The following is a 25,345-nucleotide window of genomic DNA, read 5'->3' on the forward strand; positions in this document are numbered from 1 at the left end:
CAGCGTTGTTGGGGATGACGAGGTTGCTGTCCATGCCGTCAAGGAAGCTGACCGGACTCCTACTAACACTAGCTCGCAGAAGAGTCGCCATGGCGTGGGGCCGCGGCCCGCCACCATCGTACACTGCATGGCGGAAAGATGTGCTTTATTGCCAGGACACAGAAACTGATTTCATAAAATGCTTACCACTTCACGCTCGCCCGCCCGACATATGGGGCCCGCTAATATCCTTTCTAATAAGGGAGGCCGACACCACCTCCTCAGTGGATCCGTTGGTCACTGGGAACACACCCTGATACAGTTTTAACTCAGACTCTTGAGATCTTCCACTGGTTCACCAGAGGGGCGAATTGACGCAAGAGCGGGACGATATGGGGATGCAGCGGGGGCGGAGGGGGGAGTCGCAGAGGGAGGCGGGGAGGTCAGGGCACTGGTTGAAGGCGTAAAGTTAAAGCCACCCTAATGTGGGTGAGTAGTTGTTTGTTGTGTCGAAAGACCAAAAATAAAGGTTTTAAAAAAAAATAAAAAAAAAAAATAAAAAAAACATTTAAAAAGGTTCCTTTAAGAACCACCTTTCACAGTTAAAAAATAATTTAAAAAATAAGCTTATAGACTCCATCTACTTTACATTTTTCAGTAAAGTAGTTACATTCAATAAGATTCTCCAACATTCCCATTTGCATTTTCTACTATGCTAATGGAAATAATGGACAATTGTATACTAGAGCAAAAGAACAAAGCACAGGAACACATTTCTGTTCGAAATTCTTCTCTCTAGTATACAATAAACACCATAATCCATTGCCGTTTATAACTATCCACATTCTCCGCATTCCCCTGTCTAGTCCATGCCTTATTAGAAAACCTGGATTGCAAATGCACACCATCACACAAAACAGCCCTTATATTCTTTTTACTGTTATGTTTGTAACACTCCCTCATTGTCTGCTTTAAACCATTCACACATATATCCACCAGTCACTTATAAAACTCTACATATATATATATAGCCTATAAACATATTAAACTTCCACCCACCAACTGCCACTTAACAATGTTCTACAAATCTTTTGCATCTACATTTCTCATTCTTATAACAAAAATTGTGCCTAGGGCTCCTATAAATGCACATATGCACTGTGCAGTGACAGAAGTGCATAAATAAAAGGGGCAGTACGGATGGACAGGTGCTTATGGGAGCTCGGTAAGGAAGTGCCAAGGCATACCAAGGTGGGAGGCCACTAGCTAACTGCTGGGTCAGAAGAGTCCCAAGGGTGGGGTACATCTCAACTGTAAAGTCCCTTTAAAAAAGTTTGTTCTGTCCATTGAATACGGTTTCATAAGTGAAAATGTTTCATAATGTTACACCACTGTATATAAGTTATTAATCCCACTTTTAGCATATATGATACAACTATAAACATCCTTGAACAAACATATATTTTGCAACGCATACTTATGTGAGTCGTTATCAGCAGCGCATAACCCAATAGTCAAATCATAGTAGACATTTGTCCTTGCCATAGACCAGGCCCTCTGTCCCCGGCAGAAAAGTGATATCACTATATTTTGTACTTACGTTTCGACAAGTTCAAAAAGCATCCTTTCAGGTCCTTGCTGATGCTCTTTACACAGGCTGCAGCCGCAAGCTGATTTTTTTTCTTCCATTTAAACCTACAGCTTTGGCCATGCCACATGCCCCAACTTTGCTGCAATCCCATCCAGCACTCGGGGCTGCAGCCGCAAGCATATGTGTTTTTTCCCATTTAAACCTACAGCTTGCGCCATACCGCATGCCCCAATAAGTAAATCAGAGTAGGCATTTGTCCTTGCCGAGGGCCAGGCCCATTGTCCATGCACCAAACCTATATCACTATTTTGTGTTCCACTGCCCAAGGCAGAAAAGTTATATCACTATTTTGTTGTACTTGCATTTCCACACTTTCAAAAAAATAAAACACAGGACATATTTGCAAAAGCATCCTTTCAGGTCCTTGCTGACGCTCCTCGTACAAGTTTGCTACAATCCCACCCACACCCCTGACTGCAACCTCAAGCGGAATTTCTTTTCCCATTTCAACCTAGAGCTTCAGCCATGCCTTATGCCCCAATAAGTACCGCAGAGTAGGCATTCATTCTTGATGAGGTCCAGGCCCATTGTCCATGCACCAAACTTATATCACTATTTTTGGTGCTTACATTTGGGCACTAATAAAACACAAAACAGATTTGCAAAACCATGTTTTCAGGTCCTTGCTGATGCTCCTTGCGCAGGTTTGTTGTCATTCAGTACAGCACTTCAGGCTGTAGCCGCAAGCAAAATATTTCTTCCCATTCAAACCTAGGGTTCAGCCATGCTGCATGCCACAATAATCAAATTAGAGTACACGATTATCAAGTAATTGCAGGGCGGTAAAATGGGTAGATCACTGCGCTTCATCTAGTACTTTAAACAGATTACCCTGCTGCTGGTGATGGGGTTCTTCTTCAAGTGTTAGTTTTCGAAATAGAAGAGTGAGCCCTGTTCACCTGAGAACTGGGTTATTCAATGAGTAACTGTTGTCGTAATGAAGCGGTCTTCAAAAGCATTCTTGATGCTATATTTATTGTAAGAACTCAGCCGACACGTAATTCAACTCTCTAGAGTCTTTCTCAAGGCATGTGGATTGTAGGCCAGTCATTGCTGCTAGGTTGTGGAAATGAGCCCAGCATCCAATCCCAATATCTTGTCCCACTATGGTCGCAAATAAGGGTCGGTACTTATTTCAAGGGGTGGCCTGGTGCCCACGAGGGCACCTGGTTCGGCGTGCTTGGTAATTATCTGCTGATTAGCATTGTCTCAGAGTATATGCCGCAATAGTCACAACGATCTGTTGATGCAATCCTGTGCACTTTGGGCTGTAGCCACAGACATAATTTTAGAAACGGGCAGAATTTATTTTCTCATTCAATCAAACTTATCCCGATTATTTAAAACTTCTTCACAGAGCCAGTCCCTGGTGGCCATGCTCACTTTAAACCCATAACCAGTCCTTCATGGTCATGGCAAGTAGCCAGATTATCCGAGTCATGGCCAGATCTGGCCACTGCCCTTAGCCACCGGCTATACCTCAGTCACCAAAGGTATATCACAATTGCAAAACCATGCTTTCAGGTACCTGCAATGCTCCTTGCACAACTTTCCTTCAAATCCATCCATGATTTTTTTTTTAAGTGTCAAAATGCATGTACATAAAATAGTAATATAACTTAGCTCCTAGTTGACTAAATCCATTCAGACTTTGCAGAAAAATTCAAGGTTGAGTCTATTATCTTTCTAAAATCTTTTGTGAACATTCGGCAAATGGCAACAAAGTCATAATACATCTAAAACTGCTGAACCCCCCCCCTCTAATTTTGCCCCCTCTTCACAAGATCCCAGCAAACTTTGCATAAACATTCAAATCTGGGTCTTAAATCTTTTTGCAAACTTCTGTCCTGATTCGTGAAACGGCACCAAATTTATAAGACTTTCAAATATTTTGGTACCCCGTTCTACTTTTGTTCCCTCTTGGCAAAACAGCACCACACTTTGTAGAACCATTCAAGGTCACATCTAGAATGATATCACAAAATGTCAGGCAGTTTCAATGAGTCACGCCAAAGTTATACACCACCCAAAAACTGCTTTGTACCTACATTATCACACTTTGCAAAAATAAAACATGGACACAATTGCAAAACCATACTTTCGGGTCCTTGCCAATGCTCCTGTACAACTTTCCTGCTAATCCACCCATGCTTTAGTTTTTGAAAGCTGTCAAAATGTACGTAGGTTGAGTCTAATCTTTCTAAAATCTTTTGTGCACATTCGTCAGACGGCAACAAAGTTAAAAGCCATCTAATAATGTTGAAACCCCCCTCTAATTTTGCCCACTCTTCATAAAAACATTAACATCTTGGTTTTATATCTTTTTTGCAAACTTATGTGCGGATTCATGAAATGGTACCAAATGTATAAGCCTTTCAAATATTTTGGTACCCCCTCCTCTAATTTTGTTCCCTCTTGGCAAAACAGCACAAACATTCCACGCAGTTTTATTGAGTGCCACCAAAGTTATACACCATCCAAAAACCTCCGTTCACCAACCCTGTATAATGCAAAAATATGTATGGATTCCCCTGAACATCTGAGATGTTTGCAAACATTACAGCGGTGTCCCAAACTGTTTGCAAACTTCCTAGGTGGAAACCAGCTGTTGTTTGCCTTTTTATGGCCATATCACATCCCATCTTCATCACCCCACACCTCCCCAGAGATTGTTTCATTAGTTTGACAAGTGCAATGTTCTGTTTTTTAATATGTTTTTACAGCGATGTCCGCTTCTTGAATGTTTTTCAGTGCAAAAAAGGTTTCTCCAGTGTAACCTGCTGGTCTCCACAGCCCTAACTTGAGAGCATTGTGGTAATCTGTATGGCTACTCTTGTGGGAGCTGTGACCCTTAACCATGCCCCCTATGTTTTTGTAGCCTGCATTTCCTTACTTCATTAAATATTATTGTGAGCTGCTCGATCTGCTCGACATCTGATATTTATGCCTCCTATATAGGTTTTGCATATCCTGTACCTTGGGATATATTACAAAAGGTCTTTGGGAGGCTTTTTCATAATATCCCATTGTGGGCCCAGTGCACTTTGTACTTATCTGCAAATAGAGTCTTGTATCAGGCTCCCAGTTTCTTTGCTGCAGCTCTGCAGCTGAACCTTTACAGCCTCTTACAATCGGGTCTTGCAACCTGCATAATCCTTATCAAACCACTGGTTATCTCTTTCCAGACTGGGTCATCTTTTCGCTTGCAGTCTTTCTTTCATGACTAGTGACGAAACTGACAGTTAACTGGATTGAATTGGTATATCCTTAAAGTCTCCTTTTTCGGCACTCAAATTGGCGGATACATCTTTTATTCTGAAGGCTAAATCTTGAGTTTCTGTTTGCTAAAAATCACTTTGTGAAGGATTAAAATAAAGAAATAATGAAATTGGGTTCTTATATTGCGCTTCATGCCAGAGTCCAGCCTCTAAGCACGGGACTCAGACAGGACCCTCACCTTCTTCATATTTGAATCATAATTTTCATGAGGTTTGTCGATAACTTCCCACAGGATTTTGCATCTTTCGCAGTTACACTCCCTTTGTAGGGATACAACATTTAGGTGTAGCTGCAGTTTTAAACATTTCCATAATCTGGAAATATTGGCAGCTCTGGCATTCTATGTTGGGTTTGCCATAGCTCTCAACTTGCATGCTTAGGGCAGGTCTCACCCGCTGTATAGTCGGTTCATAAATACACACACACATAGCAAGGCCCAATACCCAGGCATAGGTTTCAATGCTAGTCAGATAGCAAAGCGAGTTGAACGCTCACTCCTGATATCTGTGCACAGCCTTCTGTGGCAGGTTCGAACCCTGGCAATGTCAACTCAGCCTTTCATCCTTCCAAGGTCAATAAATTGAGTACCACTGGATGGGATAATAATGCCATCTGTTATTACAGCGCTCTGAGACCCAAGGGTGTTATTATCAATGGCTTTTTATGTGCCGAAAACAAAATCTTCTGATTCCAACTGCCCAGGCCTCTGAGGTATGATTTGGCAGACTGTGAGGCATGAAAGAGTTTTTAGCTCAGATAGTCTACTTTTGCACAGAACGACGGGGCCAGGTGTTTGACTCTGGCATCCTTGGCCGCAAAGGAATGGGTCAATGCAGGCACTCATCTTTTCTTCTATGCTTTCCCCTGTACTTCCCCATACTTTCATCTTTGTATTCATATCACTGCAAATGATGGCAGAATGATATTAATAATATTTTTTTTATATAATACTTTAATCTAAAGCACTTTACATAGGACATATTTACATATATTACTATTATTACCCAATCGAAATTGGTACTCATTTATCAACCTTAGTAGGATGAAAGGCTGAGTTGGCTTTGCCGGGATTCGAACCAGCAACCTGCCGATCAAACACAGATCGCAGCAACTGTTTAACCCGCTGAGCCATCTTACCAGATTATTCCACAGGTTCCAGTGGTTCAATGGCTTTCCCTCTCATCACCTCTAGCACGCTGGCCGTCCTCTTGGTTTCTGGAAATCAGCATACATCTCTATGAACCTCATGCTGTTGTCGGTTATGAGATGATGGTTGAAAGCTAAAACATGTTTTAATGTGATTGGACATTCTTGAGCCTCGGATGTCCACTCTGCAGAAGTGTTGGAGGCCTCTGAGTTCCTGCCTTTAAGATTGTCAGGGGTGTTTTACTGAAATTTAGTGGCCTAGAACCATAGATGACATGGGCCAGGTTTCCTGTAGAATTATTACTTTGTGCATATTTAGAAAATGAACAGGGCCTGGCTCCTCTATCCTTTCAGAAAAGCCTGCAGTGTTCACTGTTAAAATGACGGCCTTTCTCCACAGATATCAAGAGAACCTGTCACTTGCATAATGAACACTGATTTTATTGCTGTGATGCAAAGAAGCTAATGCATGGCCATGCCATGTATAAGCTGGAAAATATACAAAAAACAAAGACCACAATTTCCCCTGTTGATAGTAACAAATGCCATGTGGAGGTCAACAAATGTACAGCAAGGCGTAGTCCCTGCTGCAGAAAATATTTATATCTTAAGTAGAATAAATACTTGATCAGTGGATCCTAGCTCCACTTCAAAATTTCTTGCAGCAAGATAGTATAAAGCTGTCAATCACCCACTGTTCCTATCTCCCCAGCAAGAATTTGCCATAAAATATGGTGTTGAGCAGGAGGACGGTAAGGTAATATAACCCTGAGCTACTGGGTCCCCTTTTTATGAATAGAAACAATAATGGATTTCTGCCATGATTTTTGGAACTTCACAGACCTGTAATTGGCATTACATACCAAAATGAGGAAAACATGATAATTTGCAGCATCCCCTTTATATCTAAATAATGGCTCCACAGTGAAGTATGCTTTGTGCATTTTATCAAGGCATGTTTAATTAAACACCAGGCCGGTTCTACATAGATGTAAAATGTGTTTTGATTATTCCAAACACATTTTGTCTTTAAGAAATTTCACATGATGAAACCTAAATTCTATCAACTTGTATCATTTGATGGGTGGAGTAAGGACATTGGCCATTATTAGTTGTGCAGATTATCCAAGGCGTTTATCCAAATAAAATATTCAGATTTAAATCTATTTTCCAGCCACCTGAAGGATATTTAATTATTAACTTATGTGTAAGTTAAGTCGTTTGGTAAACTTCAAATATATCTCAAAGATGTTTGGTCTTCTACATATAGAAGAACATGAAATGTATATTAAAGCAGATACCAATTCTTATGCTGGAAGAATATCCCAAAAAACAACACCATTTTCATAAAAGATGATATTGACTCTCGAAGCAACTGTATGCAGTCCTTTTGCTTTGCCAGGTCTTAATGAAATGTGGACATCATTAACCACAACATATGAGTACATCTAACCAGGCGAAGGGCCTTAATTGTGAGCTATGGTTCTCCATATGGCTGGATCAACTATTGAAATGTGTCGGCAGGTGGAGTGATATTTTTAAGGCATTCATTTTAAGTGAATGAAGACAACACACACATACTCTGGTAATAAATAAGGTTGCCATCGTATTGTATTTTAGGGTGATTGATCGTAAGTCACATGTTGGGCCTCATTATGAGCTCAGCAGTGCTGTAAAATAGTGACAGTAATTCCATTACTGCCTCCTTTTTTGTCAGTAACAGAATTGCTGCCACTTTTAATGCCCCACTAAATTCTACATCTGGCCTTAAAGTGGTAGATTCAGCACTAGCAATATGTTGCAGGTAAATCCTCCACTTTAGGGCCAAAAAATCACCAGATTGACCACGGCGGGATTACCCCATGCAGTAAATCAGTCAAATTCCTCATGGAGTCCAATGAACTCCATAAATGGGGTTCTCAAGCATTCTTGCCTAATAGTCTTGTGTTAAATCTGTGGGACCAAGCGGCGATATCATTAAACATGCATGGGGTTACCTCTGTGGGTATTATTTATTTAAAATGTTATTTACATTTTTATTTTACATGAGACTGGCATGAGAGGAATGTACAAGTTAAGAATATATATAAATGACGAAATTATAAGTAAAAAAAGAGCTCTCAATCAGCACAACGTTATCTAGTATGATCAGACTCAAGAAGCAATGGGAAATAAAGTTGTCTTAAGACATTTACAAATGGGATGCAATGAAGGCTCAAATTGTCAGGAGGCTGGAAGAAAATACCAGGCTTGTGATGCAAAGCCCATGAAGGAGTGAGTGCAAGATGCTTTTTGATTAATTAAAAGCCAAACTTTCCAATTTGAACAATTATGGGTTTCTAATGGATCTCTGTCTTCCAGATAAAATCAATATGCATGCCAAATAGTCAGGAGTTCCATAAGTCAGTGTCCAACTTGGGCCACCCCAGTCAAAAGAGTCTGGACATGCCACTACCTCTGGATGAATTACTTTTGTACTCTACGGCTGGTCTCCTTACCCTCCTTACCACCAAACACAACAATCCCCTAACTGCTCACCCCATATACTCTGCTTCTTCTATCCATAGGCATTCATCTCAAAATCGCCAAAGACTTGCAGGAGACACATAGTGTGCTTGATTGTGTGCTGCCTAAAAGCTGGTCTGCGATCTTCCATTCTATTCAGATTAGATACTTGGTCATTGATAAAGACCTCGTCTGCTTCTTCCTTACGGAAACCTGGCTTTCCGACTCCACCATCACCAACTTCACTGACCTAGTACCGTAGGCATTTAATATCCACTGCTGTTAAATGCCAGGAAGGATGGGGGAAAAGAGTTCTAGTAATTGATGAATATACCTCCACAATCCCTCCCATAAAGATTCCTTCTGTATTACAAGGAACCAACATCATACCACTAAAATTAACATTACTTGAAACATCTGCATTATTTCCATTTTCTGCCATTGGCAACCAAAATAGGTCCACTATTTCACTCACCAGCTATCCTAGCCTATAACCTATTTATCAGTTTGGTATCATCAAATCCTTGTGCAAGAGGATCGGAATATATCGTTTGAGATGCTGGCTGATAACTTTGCCAATTCATTCAAGGTTTGTTATCATCAGTGAGATATTCAGATACAGATCAGGGATGCTTCTAGGAGATTGTTGTGCCTAGTTCGTTGGGATGTGACCACAGTGTGCACTCGGGTGTAAACGCCCTGGACATTGTTATGTACATGGGTCTTGCCTCGTCCCTCACCAGTATTAATATTACGTTTGGAAGTATCATGGATTAATAATTTTCTCAATGACTTGCTAAAGAGCCACGATATTCAATGTTACTCCAGAAGTGACCAACCCTTATCGCACCATGCAAAAATTACTAGATCCAATGGCTATCGCTCTATGGCTTGTTCTGAGTTCATTTTACACTATAACACCCATTTTTGAATTTCCTTTGACTCGTTAATTCCTCTGAAGCTGGTAGCATGTACAAAAGCTCGGTAACATGCTTATTTCATGAAGTCAATGAGTGGGGAAAAAGATGATCTTTCATAGCCAAAATGAGCAAAAACAAAGCTCAGATGATTTAGAAGACGGTACAAATGCATTGACAAGTCTGTAATAGTCAGCCATTTAACTAAGACTCCTTTCCCTAGCAGAGTAGTCTCTGTCCAAAACACTGTTCATAACAGTTCCATCTCTTATCTCTGCCACAGTAGACAAATGCAAAGTAGTCCCATTGCAATATTTTTTGCAATAAACTCTCATCCTGTTTCACCACCAAAGTTGAAAAAAATAAGAAGTGTGTTCCTTGTGACTGATAAGCAGGGGAAAGCTATAACAAACGCTGCATTTTGCTGGAGTCCTGGGTGGCAGCCCACCTTGCATACATAAACTTCCTCTCTCTTCGTCAATCCAATTGCAAAACAAATTGTGAACGATAGTGCCCCCTATTTAAGGCCCCTCTGATCACTCATTAACACCTACATACTGAAAAGAGACTTTTCTGCACTCCACAACATGCCACTGTTTTCCTACTTGTTTAGAAATCTACTGAAGATCTCAATGAAGTGTGTAAATTACCGCTCCACTAATCTACCCCTAATCTACAAACTGACAAAGGGGCAATTTACAGGATCAAAGGGAGAACTAATTACCTTTAACTCTCATCTCCTAAATTAAAGTGGTAATAGCTAATCACTTTTCTTCAGCTATCTCGCCTTTGTCACTTCTCCAAGTTTCTTCCAGTGCAACTATGGAAGCTATGTTATGTTATGTTGATTTATAGCGTGCATCGCTACCGCCCTGGTGAAGTCTCCTGGCACTCACATGGCTCTGCACAAAAAGAGGGTTGGGGTTGTTAGTGAGGAGAGGATGATAGGATAGGTTCAGAACCAGGAGAAACTGGCGTCTGTGTGCGTTGTCTTGTGTGCGAGTTGGTTGTGCGGCATGGCTTATTTTCAGGGTAATACTCAGTACCTCTGTTGTGTACTAGTGTTTATGTTGGGTGTGTGAATCATGTGCGGTTAGGGTGGAAGTATAAACATGTGCACTGGTTTGTTGTATCCATAAGGAGGAGCCCATTGTCATGGTTGTTTGTTACATGCATGAGAGACTTGTGTTGGTGTGTGTTTCAGTGCATTTGTGTGTGGTTAGGCTGGGATTTTATGGACTGTCTGCACTGCTATGTTCCGTCTGAGGTTAGGTCCACTGTCTCTTAAGTTTGTGGAGTGTGAAAGTTAATGAATGCTTGGTGTGTGTATGTGTATTTTGGCTGGCCTGTAATCGTGTATGGTGGTTGCGGATTGTGCTGGAGGAGCACGAATAGGGTGGGTTGGTTAGTACATTGGTTAAAGGAGAGTTCCGGGACTTTTTTTTTATTGTCCCTACGGGTCGGCCATGTGTTTGTAAGCATAAATCGGTAGATCGTAGGAAACTTTCCTATGGACCTTACCCGACTTTTCGCCCCTTATCGCACTCGAAATCAGCCTCCATTTTGTGATAATCCTATCATTCCGCCGCATCGACCTGGCTCACCTGCCTTTGCGGCACTAAATCAAATCCCCCGCCCCTGAGCCTGACATCAGCAGACGCGTACTGCCCATTTCAAGCACGTCTCGTGTCAACAATCGCTGCGCCTCAGCTATTGACGTGTTGCCATGGAAATGGCAGGACGCCTCTTTCCCCAATAAGTATAAACAGACCGTTTCACAACATACAGCAGCAGATTTTCGATTCCATTCCTCTCTCTGTGTTACTTTGAGTATTCTGTGACTCGTTTCAGTGCTCTGGTCAGCTACCTTCGCCGCTTGTAGCCCGTGTGAACAGATACCAGTACCACCGCTATAAATTATTTTACTATCTTTACCGCACAATGGCCACAATAATGCCGTATATGTACGAGCCCGAGTACACCGAGGAAGAACTACTGGAAAGGCAAGCACGCGAAAACGATGGGGATTCGGACGGCAGTTGGGAGGACCAGTCAACGGATGAAGAGCCTGGACCATGTCGCATGGACGGCGTCTCCACCTGGTGCACGTGCAATCGGTGCGAGCTAATGCCAACTGAGGAGGAGAACTGCTGCTGCCGTGAAAATTCCGGGTGCTTGGCCTACATTTCGGAAAGCGAGCAAAGTCAGCAGGAAGGCGAGCAAAGTCCGCAATGCATCACCGAGCTGCCAGAGTTCAGGGAAGCCTGCCTCTCACGGACAGTGTTGAGGATGATGATGGTGCTTATGCACGAACTTCGTGGCACTGTTCGTCCGCGTAATCCGAGTAACGAGTAAGTATACTCTGTTTGTGATGTCAGTGATGCCACCACTATTTCATGGTCGTCTCCCACATATAAAATTACATTTACATATCATTGGAACGCATGTAAATTGGTTCCATATAGTGCATTTTCTAGATATAATTTTTTTCTAAGAAAAATGACATGTGTTACCTGAATCGACATTGATAAGAAAGTTTGGTCAGTTTAATACAGTTTGCATCTTTTTTTTTCACAGGTGGTACAGGCTGGTGGCCTATCGTTGCTTCACTTGGTGGCTTCACGGGAGGCTCGGACACCGCGTTCGGAGAGTAATACCTGCCTGTGCGGTACTTGCCATTAGACAACATTTCCCCAGTGACAGTGGACAATACCGCGGATTTTCCCTCGATGTGCTGCAACCTCAACTTTACAATGTGTAATGTTTATTATTTATGTTTAATTAAAATCTAAAATAAAGCCCAACATATATTTTAACAATGGTTGTTTTGATTTTTTAAATGAATCTAGTGTATATTCTCCTGGGAGGGTGAGGTATTTATAAACTCACCCCCCTGCCTTCCATGTAGTAGATCCTGCAGCCATCCTCTTACATTCAGTTAGATGGCCTCTCCTTGGTGAGGCCCTGCGGCAAACGGGTCTTGTCTGCACGACCACCGCCCCGATCCACCCCCCGCCCTATCAAAGGCAGTTCGCACCGGGGTACTTGAGCTGCTGGCAAGTGGAGCTGTCAGGGAGCGATAAAGGCCAAGAGGTGCCAAAGACCATGTACACTTCAAAGTGGTCTATAGAGCATGGGTTTGTTGTTCCCATGTCTACCTCCAGACCCCGTGTCTCCTGCCAAGCATCCCCCTCACGCTGGACGGCCCCCTGCAATCCACATAAGTGTGTCTCCATTCACGAGTCTTCCTGTGTCTTGTCTGCACGACCACCGCCCCGATCCACCCCCCGCCCTATCAAAGGCAGTTCGCACCGGGGTACTTGAGCTGCTGGCAAGTGGAGCTGTCAGGGAGCGATAAAGGCCAAGAGGTGCCAAAGACCATGTACACTTCAAAGTGGTCTATAGAGCATGGGTTTGTTGTTCCCATGTCTACCTCCAGACCCCGTGTCTCCTGCCAAGCATCCCCCTCACGCTGGACGGCCCCCTGCAATCCACATAAGTGTGTCTCCATTCACGAGTCTTCCTGTGTCTTGTCTGCACGACCACCGCCCCGATCCACCCCCCGCCCTATCAAAGGCAGTTCGCACCGGGGTACTTGAGCTGCTGGCAAGTGGAGCTGTCAGGGAGCGATAAAGGCCAAGAGGTGCCAAAGACCATGTACACTTCAAAGTGGTCTATAGAGCATGGGTTTGTTGTTCCCATGTCTACCTCCAGACCCCGTGTCTCCTGCCAAGCATCCCCCTCACGCTGGACGGCCCCCTGCAATCCACATAATGCCACGACATATACACGTCATTCATTCACAAACACACCCCTGGTTCGAATTCTTTATAACCCACCTCATATTTCTAATGAGAACTTCTTTGCGCTTTGCTAGTCAACCCGTGAAGGTGCTGGTTATCTGCTCTTCGTCTCTGTGAACTTCCGTGACCACTTTGAGCAAACTCGTCAGTTTGCAACCTGTGAACTGCTCCCTGTTCTACGACAAGAAACTACTCTGATCCCTGCATCTAACTGTTTGTTCGTCAAGGTAAGTCCATGTACCATAATCATTTTGCGTCCAATTTTTTAATTTATATCTATTTGCTAGTAGTCATCAAATTGCATCCATGTTTTCTTTTCGTTCACGACAGTACATGCAAGGAACTAGTCACATGTTCTGAGTTTAGTCAAATTACTTTTTCTATTTTTTGAAAGTTATTGAAATACTTATCCGCATGTGAATAACGTGTATAGTTCCAAGAACCAAAACGGACCTTGCATTGAACCTTTTATGTGTCATTTACTGTTTTAACACATTGGTATTCATAGAGAATTGTTGATCTTTACTTTTCAGAACTTTCCATAATGCCTGCCTGTTCCATTGGCGGTTGCCCTTCGAAGACCCATAACAAATCTGAAGGTACTATAATGCATGTTTTCCCTAAGACAATAGATCAGATAAGAGGATGGGTCCGATATTGCGGATATCCAGCCTCTGAGCTAGAAAGTAGAGTCCTAGAAGTCTTTGCGGACAAGAGGGGTGATCGATACCGCATCTGCAGCAGGCACTTTAGCCCAGACATGTACTCCACATCATTGCTAATAAAGAAGAAAACACCGCGAGCGAGGCGAAAATTGCTCTCAACCGCTATTCCCACTCTATTCGTCCACATGCCTCCACTGGTGAGTCAAGTTTACGGATCTAGTTCTCGGCCTTGCGGTAGTGTGTAGCAGTAGCTAACAATAATTTCCCCATTTATGTATCCACTCAATATGAAGGCGGAAGATTCTCCATCCGTGTCGTTATTGCAGTCATCAGCCACTTCAAGCGCCTATCGGGTAATCTTACTTAGCTATTCTGACACTGACTTGTTTTAGGCATGTAAATCAATAGTTTTAATTGATCGTGTAATTATTTTACCTAATGGTACACCCTTGTACTCGTCCTCTAGTCTTTGTTTTCAGTTATAATTATTGTTATCCAAAATAATGCAAGTACTGTCTTTCAGGGAGATGCTGAGGAGTCCAACGCATTGACGACAACCGTAGATGTCACTCAGATGCTCGAGGTACGTTTCTTTCGTTTTTAGCCATTGATATGTCCTTCTGTCGTCGCCCTCCTATTTGTCTTCTTTTTTCAATATTGTGTTCATTACTAATGAAAGTCCTATGTTTCAGGGAGTCGATGGAGCATTAGTCCAAGTAGAAGGGGGAGCATGCAGTTACGGGTCGGCGCAACAGCTTGCAGAAGTGTGCACCGCAGTTACATCGTCCCTTGATGTTCTTATGCATTTCGAGGTATGGATACTGACAGTTCGATCAAGCGAAATCATATGACGTGATTACATCCGCTATACTTCCTTCTTTATTAACGCAAGTACTATGTTTCAGGGAGATGACGGAGCTTCTTCTACAAGAACATCACCCCTAGTAGTTGATGCAGATCTCTGGGTGGTGACACTTCCAACGATCGAGCAAATCGAATCATATTTACATATCCATTATTTATTTTAGACAACTGATCATTTGTGCAGGTCTATTTAGATGAGCCGTTGACGCCTGCTCAAAGTTTATGTTCTTTTTAACAAAATAGAAAAGCATACTAATGCAATTACTGTGTTTCAGGGAGTTGCTGAAGCGTCATCTTCAATAATATCATCAATGGAAGTCTATGCGGAGCCCGAGGTATGGATCTTGACAGTTCAATCTAACTAGATCAACAATGCGTGAACTATTGTCGTTTGAATGTTCTACACAATGCGTTCATTCGTGTTTTGCTATTGAGATGTACGTATGGGTATTGGTCCCCAAGTACATTTTGTGTTTTCAATATTATTATACATACTAATGAAAGTTCTATGTTTCAGGGAGTCGATGGAGCCTCAGTGAGTGATGGATGTGCTTATCATGAAAATATAGTCGTTGCAGCGCGAGAGGAAGTGGAGACATGCACACACGAGTCGGAGCAACAGCGTCCAGATGTTGAAGTTCGAGGCAAGAAAGTTTCAAAGAAAAGAAAGCAAAAGAAGGTTAGTGTCCTGTTCACTATATTATGTTGTCTTTCACTGTCAATAGTTCAATACTGTAAGTTGTGTTTAAACTGAACATCCCTTTTCTAATCTGTCCTCTAGTTGCGAGTGGGTGTAAGAACTAAATCTACACAGACAGTGAAGCGAACGAGAGATGTTGCTTGTCAAACCTTTTGGCAGGGACTTGAGACTGGAGATGCATCGTGCCAATGGGAAGAATATGAAGTGATTGACAACGGAGCTATACCACCACCAGCCATTGATAGTGAATGTCCTCCTGGTAGTTTGGATGCAGTCGGAGATCAATTCACAGAATCCACACCCGCAAAAAATAAGAGCGCGCGAAAGTTGAAGACATTGTTTTTTTCTCCCATCTCCGGACAAGGAACAGATGTTGCAATGGAAGAGAATGACGTGGACGACAATGAAACACCATCAATATCACTCAGCATAGCGGAAGACGATATCAGAGATTGTACCTTTCATGCGAGTGACATGTCCTCAACGTTACAGGCCGAACCAGCTGGGATGCAGAGTGAAAGTATAAGGAAAGAGGCCAAATTCATTGTATTCGATAGCTGTTTGATGGATATTATTATGATGATGAAATGTGGGCATTCGGTTGGTGGGGAAGTATGTGGGGAGCCATTGATTAATGTGACTCGTGCAATTCGAGGCACTAACCTTAAAATACATGCCACCTGTACACAATATCATCCGTTCGCATGGTCTGCACAACCCATGCTGGGGCAACTGCCAGCAGGCAATCTACTTTGTGCAGCGGCCGCACTTTTTAGTGGTTCAAGTTTTAAAAAGTTACAGTATTTCTTTCAGTTTGTGGGAATCCATTTCATTGCGAAAAGTCAGTTCTACAAATACCAAACCGATTATCTATTTCCAGCCATCAGCGAAGCTTGGAGAATGGAAAAAATGTCAATGGAAAGTACATTCGCGGGCAAACGCTTCAGGCTAGCCGGTGATGGACAGTGCGACAGCCCAGGATTTTCAGCCAAGTACTGCACCTACCACTTTCAGGACATGGAAAGTAAGAAAATTGTGAGTTCGGTGGTCGTGCAGGTGTCACAAAGTACATCCTCAGTGGCCATGGAGAAAGTTGGCTTTGTAGCATCATTGCAAGAACTACAATCGCGGGGAATGGTGATCGACCTGATAGCCACGGACAGACACGTTTCAATTGCCAAGACAATGAGAGAACAGTACAAAAATATAAATCACCAATTTGACGTTTGGCATCTTGCAAAATCAATCAATAAAAAATTGTCTGCTGCAGGTAAAAAAAAAGAATTGCAAGGTATTTCACAGTGGTCCAAGTCAATCAGCAACCATCTTTGGTGGAGCTCAAAAACATGTGAAGGGTCGTTGGAAATTCTACTGGAAAAATGGCGGTCAGTAATGTTGCACTGTAGCAACGTACATCGATGGTCGACAAATGAGCATTTCCACAAATGTGAACATGGCCATTTGTCCACAGAGGAGGCACGGAAGAAGAAGTGGTTGATTCCTTCATCACCCACTCACAAAGCCATTGAAAAGATTGTATTTGATAAAACTATAACAAAAGCTTTGAGGGGACTCACGGAATTCTGCCACACAGGAGATTTGGAGGTGTTCCACAATATGTGCCTCAAGTACAGGCCCAAAAGATTGCATTTTGGCATGGAAGGCATGATAAATCGGACTCTTTTAGCGGTCTTGGCACATAACCATAATGTTGGCCGTCAACAAAGTAGGACGACCGGAACTTTAGGGACGCTTCGCTACAATAAGGCCTTCACTAAAAGAAGTAAACAATGGGTGATCAAACCAGTGTTTGAGGATATGCAATATGAGTTTATTGAGAGACTTATCGTAGATGTCCTCGATAGGCACATACATGGAGTGGTGAACGAACCTATGCAGGGGACAACTGCATTGCCACCCAACATTGCCTCTGTTCCATGTCCACCTAAAGCAGAGCTCATTGAGAAATACACATCACGGTTTAAATGATTGTAATTTGATTGTCTGTTCTCTCGAGTCTCCTCATGTTGCAGGCCCATTGCAATTAAACCAAACAGTAATATAAATCATTTTTACAAAAATTATAGAATGTTTCCGTATTGCAAAAACATGGCCGACCCATAGGGACAATAAAAAAAAAGGCACGCAGACAAGATGTCCCTAAAACTAACTGCAGCTAACTAGAAATGTGTGCTCGCTCAAAGTGAAGGTCAGCTGCTTTGATGTTTTGCTCGGGTGGCGGAACGGCCCACGACCCAATATAAGGTTCTATTGTGATTTGACCTTGACAGGCCGGGACCATCCTGAAAGACTAAGAAAAGATAATGAATAAAATTTCAGAAACGAAACGATGAGCCACGTTCATTAGAAGAAGTAACGTCGGCAAAGAAGGAGTGGTGTTTCGGGTCTGCCCTACACAGAGACACAATGGAAAATGCAAATATAATGTAAGTAACTTTTGATGAGTTTATACCGCAATTTCATTACTATACAGTGGCTTTAAAGACGGGTTCAGTTGTACTTGTTCGTTCTATGTGGCATATTGTTTTCTACCGCGCACTATCTTGAGGAGAAACATCTGCTTTTACTGAAGCACCTCAAAACCTTCCTCTTTGCTTCTGCTTTCTCTCTCCCTCTCCCCTGCTACAACTGGTCCACTGTCTGCGACCTCAGTCCTGGGCCCTTCCACTCTCCACCTGCACTCCCCCCCCCCTCCATGCCTCGCCACGCCTTTAAACACTTGTGTACACCCAGTAGCGCTGTCCTCGCTATGAAATGAATAATTTTAATAAGGATCTGATGGTGAGACTAATTTCATTTTTTATGTTTTTAGGTACATCATTCACTACAGTCTGTGTCACGAGTACCAGACACCGGCGGACGGCTTCTACAGCCGCCAGTTGCTTCTCCGCGTGAACAACGTTACCACCCTGACCATTTTATGGGACGATCGCCAAGTACAAGTATGCCCTTACGCGGTACTAACGGTTAGATGCAACATACCTACCATTGTGGTGGCCTAGCGCCTCGTTGTTGGAACAGCCATGCGATTATCAGTGCGACAGAAGAGCTTATTTTTATCGTAAACCAACACCCTGTGTACTGCACACGAACATCGCTTCCCTCAAGACGAACTAATTTGGATCGAGAGCAAAGAAAAATGCAAATCGCTGAATATTCTCTAAACATTTGATGTCCAATAAACGTACTTTGCCAAATGTACAATCTTGCCGTTTGCTTTTAAACCACGGTTTCACATTCCGAATTGTGGTGCTGTATTGTGAGATGCTCTAAGACCCTGTGTACAGCAAAGGACCATCGCGTTCCTCAATACGAACTTTTTGGAACATGAGCAAATAAAAATGCAAATCGCTGAATATTCTCTAAACATTTGATGTCAAATAAATGTACTTTACCACATTTACAATCTTGCGGTTTGATTTCAAAGTACAGTTTCATATTCCGAATTGTGGTGCGCTGTATTGTGAGCTGATCTGTGTTGATTTCCGGGGTCTGTGTGGAGTCGCGTAGAAGACGCCTGGGCGCGTTTGCCTACGCAGCACAGTCACGTCACGGATAGAGGCGGGGAATATGAATGTTTTGATAAAGTCTGTTTCAGGGGCGGGGGATTTGATTTAGTGCCGCAAAGGCAGGTGAGCCAGGTCGATGCGGCGGAATGATAGGATTATCACAAAATGGAGGCTGATTTCGAGTGCGATAAGGGGCGAAAAGTCGGGTAAGGTCCATAGGAAAGTTTCCTACGATCTACCGATTTATGCTTACAAACACATGGCCGACCCGTAGGGACAATAAAAAAAAAGTCCCGGAACTCTCCTTTAATCTCGACAGTACCTCCAAAGTATATCCTTAGTGCTTATCTGATTGCCGCTCAGTGGTACCCTCCAACCTGCCTGGCTGAGGTCCGCTGGCTATCTACGCCACCTCCCTAAGCTCCAGGGGGTACCTTCCCCCACTGATTCCTCTGAGTGCAATAGATTGGTTTCACCCAATAGGTCTGTAGTTGCTCGACAAGAATTATTCGGTATAATTGTGCTTGGCTGGTCTTCACAAACCTTCAGGAAGTGATGCGTGACTGAACTACCCTAACTATGTGGTGTGAAGCATGGTTAGTCTACTTGCTTAAATTTAATGCGTTACATGGCTGATCTTTCCAGAATTTCTAGATGTTGCACGTGGGGTGCCTTTCACAGATCTGTCTAATGTGAGGCATGGCTTCTTTTCGTCTATCTCTCTAGCTGCGGCGCATGACTGGGAAGGCGGAGTGGAGGGCGGTGGGGCATTTTGGTCCTCCTTGATTTCTCTGCCATTGTCCCTTTTCTGTGCTATTTTCCCTTTGCGCATTTCTTTCGGTACTCTTTGCTTTTGCTGCTATTGTCCCTTTGTGCTGGTCATTGGCAGTTGAATAACCATTTTCTTTTGTCATTTTCTGAAGGTGAGGTGGTCTTCTGTGGTTCTAATTTCCTTCAGCATTGTGTTCCATAGGTTATCAATAAAGCATGAGAATGCAGTTTCTCAGAATTTCCTCTTTCGTATTTTCTTGTCTCTATTTGGAGGTCGTAGCTTGATCTTCAGTCTATTCTTGGTTGGAAGTGGCTGATCTTAGCCTGGAGGAATTCGGCTCATTGTCTGTATAAGGATGTATGGCCAATGCAGAGGGCCTTGAATGTAATGCCCTGGCCCTCTTCGACCTTCACTGGCTCCCACTGCATGCACAAATCACCATCAAATCCTGCTGCATCATCTATAAGGCAGTCGCCCTCAAGTCACCCAGCTACCTTGCAGAGCAACTCAGCATCTTCGGCAGACAACACTCCACCAGAAGCCAGGACACATGCAGACTTGAAATTCGCTGCTGCAAAAATGAAAGAACCAGAAAACAAGCCTTCTCTGCCTGCACCCCAAGGCTATGGAACCTCCTCCCTGTCAGCATCAGACTCGTCCCCATACTCCTACAATTCAGAAAAGAACTCAAGACCCACCTCTTCATGGAATCTCTCTACCTCAACACCTAGGCCATCATATCACCCCTTGCGCCACCTGACTCGCTAGACGCTGCCCACCCATCTCCTCCCTGCCACATGGTACAGCTGTGCCCCTCTGTATCCTACCCCACACTATATATCTGTTCTGTTATTACCTCTGAAAAGAGCTCTGATATACATCTGTACTTTGTATACCTCTGAAAAGCACTCCATTATGTATCTGTATTATTGTATACCTCTGCAAAGTGCTCCATTGTTTCACGAAGCTAGGTCAGCACTCAATAAATACAATAATAATAATAATAATAATAATAATAATAATAAAAATAATAATAATGCATTTTTTGTAGGCTTCTCAGAGCTGCTGTGCTGTGGTCTCTACTGTTTAATCTCCAGAGTATCCTTGCTGCTGTTTTCTGGAAGCTTTGACGTTTTTTGCTGAGCCTTTCAGGCATTTCTAGGTAGAGACTGTTTGCATAGTCGATTCTTCCTAATATCAGGGATGTGATTGTAAGGGTTCTATGTGGAAAAGAGAGGTATGGGGGCATCCCCCGGAGGAGTCTCAGGAGATAGAAGCACTTCTTTGTCATAGCGTTGACTTGTGGTTCCAGGGATAGTCCGTTGACCATGAGCACTCCTAGGTTATTTATCACATTTGAAGCTTCCGGCTCGGCTCCCATGCCTGGCAGCCAGTCCAGTTGTGGGTTGGTTATGTTGCCTTCTGGGCATGAGACCATTGTTTCTGTTTCATCCGGGTTCAATTTGAGGTTGTTTGTTTTCAACTAGATGTAGATGTCTGTAAGACAATTGTTGAGGGTATTGTTTGGTTCTTGGGTTGTGGTTCTCTTCACAATCAGTTGTGTGTTGTCTGTATAGTTGTAGGCGGTCAGTCCGTTGGTTCAAATGATTTTCATCAAGGGGACATGTAGACGTTGAAGAGTAGGGGGAGAGGCTGGATCCATGTGGAACCCTGCAGGAGCTGTTTTTGTTGTTTGAAGTGAAAAGGGGTAAGTAAGTTCTTTCGGTTTGAAGTAGGACCTTTGGCCAACTTGCGTGTAAACTATACAAACTCTCAAACTACAAGAACCCCCTAAAAACCCATCATCTTATTCCATCATGTTCAGAAGCCAGCCATTTGCTCTGCCTCCATCCGAAAAAAAAGGATCATGTCACCTCTGACAGGTGGTCTCTGCACTGGCTTCCCATGGTTGCACAAAGGTTATTACCAAAATCTTATCTCCAATCTAATCAGCCTTATTCTTCCCTACCAACATTCAACATCCTTACATTCCTTTTGAGTCAACCTTCTTTTTGCCCACCATTTCGAATGGTAAATTAGCGTGGTCAGACTCTTTGGAATACCCTCCCTAACACGTTGAGAGGTGAACAGTCTCATATCAATATACGGCAAGTGCCCACATCCTTCCTCTTCTCCACATAAGTTCCAACTGGCTTTATGCCGCTGGATGAAAAGTGTCAAGAGATGGTTAGGCTGTGAGTGGTGCTGCGTACATTATCTTAATCATTCTCTCAGCCATACAGTGTAAAGAAGATCCCAAAGACACCTCCCATGATGCCCTTATAATCGGTGCCCAGCGCTTTAATGCATGCACCAGCAAAGAGACAGACATATCACCCTCTTTGGTGCATTATTTCCTATTCTGATAGAAAGATGTAAACAACAACAATCACATACAATAGCGAAGCAAACTCAAACTCTGTATGAAATGGTGCATTCGCATCTGTGTTAAGCTTTCTTTTCATGTTTTAGCAAACTGTATATACATCCAATTTATAATTCTCTTAGGATGTATGTGCATTGCAAATGGAGCATGTCGACAGCCTTTATTACCCTGAGACGAGGCTAAAACTTTCAAGACACGAATGTAGTAATTGATGTCCATTTTGCATTCACATCCAAATTCTGCTGCTGCCTGAATCGTTATGTATGCTTCATTCAATGTTAAAAAAATGTGAATATTAGTGTAAGTGTTGTGAAAAATGAAATGAGCACCAAGTCCAGTATGTATTATGTACTTAGTGATTTAAGCATACAGCTCAATACAATACATACTAGTCAAATACAGGATTCTTTGGTCCTTCTCATGTTCCCAAAATGCTCTTTGAATTTATACGAAGCAGGATGGACCCCCACCGTGGTGCTGTTTTTACACTTCCACTTTCTCAAAGGTGTACTTCTAAAGATTACAATATGAGCGTACAAGACTGTCTCTCTTGGAACGATAACATAGTTGTAGGTCTGAAATGGGAACTCCCTGAAAAATTAGCAAAAGGCTAGACTTTCCCTTTTCAGCAACTTTAAAAAAATGTTTTGTCTTAATTGGGGATAAAGGGGTTTACACCACTTACATTCTGTTGCTCCTACCCATGACCCTCTCTTTTACTTCCAACCTTTTTACACCATTTATTTTTTTCTCACACATTTACTTACTTTTTCATACCGACCATATATATGCATACATATGTATATATATATATATGCTCGGTATGGAAATTCCTTGGAATCTGGTCAGGAAATGTGCAATCACACATTTTGCTTTGGTTCTCTGACTGAAAGCCTGATAAGCTTCTATCAGAAAATCATTGACATGGTTAGTCTAGGCTTTGATAATGCGCTAAGAGTAACATTCTTGTTAAGACTCCAATGGAACGATCATTAATAATAAACACTGTCAAATTAAACAAATAGGCAGTTTTCAATATTAGTGCAAATAAATAATGCTAAATAATGCCCTTCCGAAATCTCAATGATGTGATAGGCCCCCCTCCCCCCCAGTCTCCCCTCCCCTCACAATCCCCAACCAAGCCCCAAGAGATCTGCTTTTTCTCTGGCTGTGCAACTGTCTACAAAGGCTAGGGTAGCTGTAGCGAAGCATGCACTTGACAACATGACTCTCACCCACACTGCACTCATCGACACTGCGCATAGAAAAAGACAAAGAGTGAGATAGAAAGAGGGAGTTATGGAGCAACATAACTAGAGGGGTAGAGAGAGAAAGAGAGAGGGAGGGACAGGGGTAGGGTGGGAGAGAGAGAGAAATAAGGAGAGAGGGGGAGAGAGAAAGAGGGAGAACTAAAGAGAGAGAGGGGGGCAAGGAGAGAGACAGGGGAGCAAAAGAGATGAGAGCAAGTGTGAGATAGAGAGCGAGGAGGGAGAGAGACATGCAGAAAAGGCACTAGATCAGAATATGATATGCCAGGGCTTGTTTGTGTTTTATTTGTCATCGTTTTTCTGAGAATATATGGTTCCATGCCAAAGTATACAAATATTTCTTTCCATTTATTCCTTCAGTGCACTTATGTCAGTGGTCTGAAAAGTGGGGGTTGTTTAAAAGGCTTACCAAAGGTGGTTCCAGAGGTGTGATCGGCAACAGGGCCAGTCCCATACATGGATATGCCTCCTCGGTCTCGAATCCATCTGTATGCGGAGAGACTCACATCCCGCCAGCCGCAAGTGTCTACTTCAAAGTCACAGGTGAAGGAAACACTAGCGGAATTAGACTCTCTGCGATAACCTGAAATAGCAAAAAACAGAGGGAAGGCTCAAGGTCTCCAATTATAACATAGCAGGTGTATTTGTAGAGCACACATTCACCCCCAGAGGGGCATCTTGGCGGTATTGACAGATAACAGATGTTTAATACTCAATGGTACTAATTGTATCGACCTCGGAAGGATGAGGGGCTGAGTGGACCTGGCAGGATTCCAACCTGTGACCATGAGGCCAGACACAGGCCCCTGTAGCGGATGCAATAGTCCACGGAGCCACAGACAGACCCGGCACTATGGGAACCGATACCTGGCCAGGATTTGGCCAGGATTTGAAGAGGCAAAGGATGTCTTAGTTTCTGGGGATACTTACCTGTTCTTGGAAGGAAAGCAAGTCATCGCGATTGGGCTAAAGAAGATAAGGATCTTCTCAAAAAGGTATTGTGCAATGGGGTTTTAGGCTGATCATTGGACGGGTTCAATTGCATAGGATCAAAGGGCTCACAATACAATGAAATTGACCATAATGAGTGGCTAGGCAGTGATACTGGTCTAATATGTCATGTATGATCAATATATCGCCAATGGATGTTGTTCATAAATACCACTGCATTCTTTCGAAAAACGTTAAAGAATTGTCAAGCCAACCTGTGTTAAAAAAAAAAAAATAATCACAAATTGTTTTAAATCCATGCAACCCATAAAATGTTGTCGCAGGTGGAAAATAAGGTGTCCTAATAAGACTTGCAACTTGAACATAAAGACTTGCTCCTTTGATAAGCATTTTGCATCTCCAAATGTAAATTTCAGTAAAAAAGGCTTTTTGAACACCAGTCGTGTACTACTGCTGAATATATCTACAGGTGAGCGGAAGTGCATTTTCTGGATACACATGTTGGTTTAGAGGGGTGTTCTCTGGTTAAAACTTTGATAGAGGAGATATTTATATCCTTTCATTTTGGATTGTTCGCAGGCACATCGAACAATGAGATACGCTCTGGTCCAGCAGCATCGCAAGCTTATTCAAGTGAAATATACACACTTATTAGGCATCCATTGAATGGTACATTAATTCATCTGCAGCCAAGCTAATTTTCCACAGCTAATTCCACCTAACTATGTGTGTTACAGATGTGTCATGACACCTTGCCACTAGCAAACGCAGCAGGATATGGACACCAATCTGTAGATGTGTCTAAAGAGTCAACAGACAGAACTCCCCCTGAGGAATGTTCTCGATCAAATGAAGGGAGACAGGCTGGGGTAGAAGAAGCAGCAGCACATGGGTCTTCATGCTGCACAATATTTTTGATAACTGGCAAT

The 25,345-nt window shown here is 42.8% G+C and overlaps 1 protein-coding gene across 1 annotated transcript in view; it reads right to left on the reverse strand.

Annotated features, from left to right (window-relative positions):
* The window catches only part of MAMDC4 (MAM domain containing 4), a 498,376-nt gene that overhangs the window by 467,253 nt on the left and 5,778 nt on the right, over positions 1 to 25,345 (reverse strand). The window contains exon 3 of the mRNA XM_069609267.1: positions 23,875 to 24,048. Within this exon, the coding sequence (XP_069465368.1) occupies positions 23,875 to 24,048 (174 nt within the window). The remainder of the gene's footprint in view (positions 1 to 23,874; positions 24,049 to 25,345) is intronic.

This window comes from Ambystoma mexicanum, chromosome 8 (genome assembly GCF_040938575.1).
Source record: "Ambystoma mexicanum isolate Mex_15411 chromosome 8, UKY_AmexF1_1, whole genome shotgun sequence".
Classification (NCBI taxonomy): Eukaryota; Metazoa; Chordata; class Amphibia; order Caudata; family Ambystomatidae; genus Ambystoma; species Ambystoma mexicanum.